The 4,896-nt window shown below is 43.9% G+C and overlaps 1 protein-coding gene across 2 annotated transcripts in view; it reads left to right on the top strand.

Moving 5' to 3' along the window:
• Efna5 (ephrin A5) overlaps positions 1–3,857 on the top strand; it is a 283,038-nt gene extending 279,181 nt beyond the window's left edge. For both annotated transcript variants that reach the window (XM_026786214.1, XM_026786215.1), the window contains one exon: positions 2,313–3,857. In XM_026786214.1, coding sequence (XP_026642015.1) covers positions 2,313–2,434 — 122 coding nt within the window. In that variant the 3' untranslated portion in view covers positions 2,435–3,857. The remainder of the gene's footprint in view (positions 1–2,312) is intronic.
• Positions 3,858–4,896: the final 1,039 nt, after the last annotated feature.

Raw genomic sequence — 4,896 nt, forward strand, 5'->3', positions numbered from 1 at the left:
GGAGGTTATTAGGACATGTATGGTAGGTAAATACATTGGAGGTTATTAGGACATGTATGGTAGGTAAATACATGGGATATTAAAATAACAGACAACACAGCTCACAGAAGGACTAACACCACAGGTTAGCTGTGATGCAGCGTTTGAAAGGTGCATCCAAATTTAGGCTTCTCTTAGAAGAAAACCGAAGTCTTCCTTCTTGTTAAAGTCAGGTCTTCTGCAAGGTTCCTCCCTTGTGCCTTGTACTGAGTGAGCCTGAGTGGGCTGGTGGGTGACCTTTGTTGAGCCTCTGGCAGGAGAGGGAAGCAGGGAAGCCCGGCTCTGCATACTTGCCCCGAGTTCAGCAATGCAGCTTGGGTGTCTTTTAACAATAGGTTGTTTCCAAGCTTCACAAGGTGAAAGACTGAGTAATGTGTTATTGAGAAAAGGGTGGAGAAGAACCCCAGTAGGTGATGTAATTTCAGGTGTATAAATATAAGTGATGTTTCAAAATGAGCTGTGGAATCCTCAGGGTTTATGGTTCTTTTATAATTAAGCCTGAAGTGCTCCATTGTTTTGATTGACACCATATTGGTGCTCTTAAGAATGTGATTTGGATTTTAATTTCAGGGCTATTAAGGGCCTTTACTTCTGCCTCCTGTTAACTACAGATTTAATTAATGCATTAGCAAGGCTGAAAAGAGCAAAGAATGATGAGAGCCCACGCGTACTTGGCTACACTGTGTGGGATTTGCCTCTCCGTTCTTGCTTCCTAACCTTCTCTGGTCTCCTATACTGAAAGCAATCTGTCCAGGGTTTGCTAAAGTCCGGGAAAGGAGGACAAATTAAACAAAGGACTTCAGGGGCTCCTAGATGAAGACCTGCCGAAATAAGAGTCCACTAGGGCAGAAGACATAATTCTGAGAAGGCATGTTTCTTAGTTCACATGGGATGTGAATGAGATGAACAGAAACTTCCAAAAAGTGTGAGCCAAAAAAAAAAAAAGAAAGAGTTCCCTTTAGGACAGATAATAGAATGTGTGACTCTTTCCTGTAAGGAGGAAAAAAAGTACCCTTAATAATGTGGTGGGTGGCCTTACATGAGGTTAAAATAATGGACAATTAATCTACTAAGAGACACCATGTAGGTCAGTGAGGGCTGTTCGGGACTGTCTTCTGGGGGTCTACATAATTGAGAACAATTACTGGAGTCTCCCTTGTTACTCTTCTCTCTGATTAACCAGTCAGCGAATCCCGAGGAGCAATGCTTGCGTTCCCATGGGACATCCCCCTGATGCTGAAATGAAATCTGCTCAGAGGCCAACTGTCAGCTCCAGAAACATGTCCAGAGGTCATCTGGGCTAAAAGCATAAGCTCGGCCAGATGGGAGGAAGGAGATGGGCCACATTAGAGAATAGCATGGCTCATGGGCAAGCCTCCAATCTATCTTTGGGCACTAATTACTGCAAAGTTCCCATTTCTATGTTAAGCCTGTTAATCATGCAGATCAGGGAGGCGATCCAAAGTCAGAGGCAGCCTCGTAGAACACTTTATAGCTAAATAAAAGAAGCTTAACTCACTTAATCCATTTTATTTAGAGGAAAATTTGCATCCACACTGATAATTTATGTGCCAAGCTTCAGCCTGATAAAAAATAAGAATAGTCAAGTTCAAGTAATTTAATCTGGGAGATGCAGGGCCTGTAATGGAAATAGCACCGTAATTGATTCCTAATTGTAGGCAGCCCAGTGGGCACAGGATTTCTGATGTTTACTGGGTATTATATATAGTTTATTTAAAAATACTGTTGTTTTGGCACTTCATTTTCCACATTTGAAAGTACACGTAGGCACCGAACAACCATTCACCACTAATCCTGTGAAACGCCTAAAACACAGAAAATGAGCAACCCCGTCTGTGTAACCACTAATATGCCCACATAACTCTTTCCCCCTCCCCTCGCAATCCGTGGCTTTCCTCCCCGCAGGACTGCGGACTTAGAGGTCCCCTTCCTGCCGCAAGTTCTGTGCAAAGTGCATCCGACCAATAGCAGCAAATCAAAGTAGCTTATGCAGCAAATATTACACTGTATGCACAGTTTCCCCCTCGGTTTTAAGAGAGAGTATAAATATTGTGAAGGAAGTCCAATTCTCCCTGCCTCTCCTTTGTTTGCTGTAAATAATGAGCGATTATGCAGACACGAAAGTCAATGGCGGCACAGGGTTCATTACCCTACTTTGCAGAGGGTGGCGAGGTCTGTTAACGGTGGGCTGCTGCGAGAGAGTTATTAAGGATGTGAAATCTCATTGGAATGTGTGCTTTCTCTTTGAACAGATGACACCGTACATGAGTCAGCCGAGCCATCCCGCGGTGAGAACGCGGCACAGACCCCAAGGATACCCAGTCGCCTTTTGGCGATCCTACTGTTCCTCCTGGCGATGCTTTTGACATTATAGCACAGCCTCCTCTCGTCACCTGTCACAGAAAACATCAGGGTCTTGGGACACCAGAGATCCGCCTAACTGCTCATCCCAAGAAGGGACTTGTTATTGGTTTTTTGGCAGATGTCAGATTTTTTTTGTTTTGTTTTGTTTTTGTTTTCTTTTCTTCAGCCTGATTTCTGAGCAACAACCTGGGGTTGTTGGGGGCTAAACGCATCGCTGCCCTCCTTCACCCCACCCCATCCCCAGCCCTGGTCCTTGACTTCTCTCACCCCTTCCAAATTCAATGGACTCCAGATGAAAATGCCAAATCGTTGTAGCGACACCAGTGGGTTCTCCTCTCGGACTCACCTCTGTAAGCTCAGGGTGTCAACGGTATGCAGACAAGGAAGGAGCATGGCCAGGCCGAGAGGGTATCTCTCTCCTATCCAGTACTTAATGCCTTCTCATTCAGGACAGTAAGGTGGTTGTGTGGAACATGATGTTGGTGTGTCAGGTACGGAGGGGCGGAATAAAGAGTAAACATACGATTACACCATACCCTCTAGGAGTGTAGAAATGAGCAGGCTTCTCCAAGGTTCAGATACTAGTTTTTGTTTTTATCAAATAGGACTGTCTTAAAGCATTCTTGCCAGCAAAACTTGTGCTGTGCCCAAGAAGCTTTTTCTCCCGGAAGGAGTGTTGGATGCAGGGATGGTAATGCGGAAGATGTATATGTTGAGAAAACGATCTATTGCTGGTGGTGTGAGTGCCTCGAACTTTTTAGTGACTGGGCAGTGCACACCTGATTTTTTTTTTTCCCTTTGAATACAGATCACCATGGTGCTACAACTTTTCTTTTTCTTTTTAGGAGCTCAAAGAGGCATTTTTATGAATAAAGTGACCTTCCCCGAGGCTGACAAGCCAGGGTTGATGAGTAGAGAGTAGAATAGCTTTGCCTGCCCCTCTGGGGACCAACATGTACTAGGAAAGGCAGTCTATGGCCCGAGGAGATGCGGTTTGGCTTTGCTGGAGCTCCAGTGTGCTGTGGCCTTTCCCCAACCCCCACCCCGATGCCCACGGTCTGCTCCAAGCTCCGTGATCACAGGGGACTCAGACACAAGCCCCTGTCACCAGGAGAATTAGTCAGCACTACTTGGGAGGGCTTAAAGGGAAATTTGGAATAAAAATTCCAAAGTTTGGAATAAAAATTCAAGTGTTGATTTTTCTCTTCTTTCCCTTTCTGACACAGCCTAAAAGCGTAGGGGGAACACGTGTTTATCTGTGGGAGATAAACAAGATGGAGTCCCAAAGACTTTGACAAAATATTTTTTTAAAAATCCACTAGAATAGAAAATACATTATTTAGATATACTTTATGCTGAGAGTGAGTATATATGCTTGTCCTATTTAAACTTGTGAGAAAAGGTGGTATCCCTTGATACATTTAGAAACATGGGGGGGGAGGGCGGGTTATCTTGTTTCATAGTAGGGTGGGGGCAGAAGGAGAATGAACACAGGATGACCCTGCTCAAAGAACCTTAGCATGGCCAAGAGGATGGTCCCAGCTGATTATCAAGAAACACAAGCTATGGGGTTTCTCCTGGCGGGGTGTCATGAGCTTTCAACCCCAAAGCCTAGCCAGGAAAAAGTGTCAGCCCAGTGGAAAGTTGGTCTAACCTTGTTCTGCCATTGCACGACATCAACAGAAGCCATGCCTTTGTAAACAAGCAAGTCAGTAAATGCAATGATCATGTCATGTGGAAAATTGAAAGCATTCCAGGAGAAGAAGGAATTTTTATATATTCGTTTTTAAGATGTATATGTAAAAAAAAAAGAGTTCACATTCTAGATGAACTTCATGAAATCGGAAATTGCTTAGAATCGTGAGTAGTTTCAAATCAGAAGAATATGTGAGTGGAAGGCAGCTGGGAACATACTGCACCCTAGAGAGTTCACACACGTTGGAATGTGAGCCGGGCTTACCTGGTCCCTTTGGAGTGGAGTCAACTGGAGTCTGCTCTTGCTTGAACCATGTGCGTGGAGTTGCCGGCCTCAAAGATATTTTCAGTCTTCTTCCTCCTACATCTGAGACTTCTCCAGAGTGGGAGAGTCTCATCATAGAAGGCACCCACCATTTCACTGAAGCCAGACTTCAAAGCATTGGATTTACCTTTATTTATAGGCTCGACACTCTCAGTAATATCCAGATATATTCTTTTTATTAATAGTTACAGGTTTATGGGTTAGTGGGATTTCAGTAAGGGGACGAAAAAGAAATCCCTTCTAAGATGGATCGATAGAACCAAAATAATTCTGCATGTACTACAGTCAAGGGAACAAAGTGATCCTGTAATAATTCCAGTTAGTCCTAACGACGTTAGCAGTTCTAATGTCATTTTAGAAAAGGTGAATTCTGTGCTTCTTCTAGCATTTGTCTCTAACAAATGATGAAATAATTACTCATGGCCCTCTCTGCCATTGTCTTTCATTTTTCA

Source organism: Microtus ochrogaster, linkage group LG4 (genome assembly GCF_000317375.1).
Source record: "Microtus ochrogaster isolate Prairie Vole_2 linkage group LG4, MicOch1.0, whole genome shotgun sequence".
NCBI classification, from domain to species: domain Eukaryota; kingdom Metazoa; phylum Chordata; class Mammalia; order Rodentia; family Cricetidae; genus Microtus; species Microtus ochrogaster.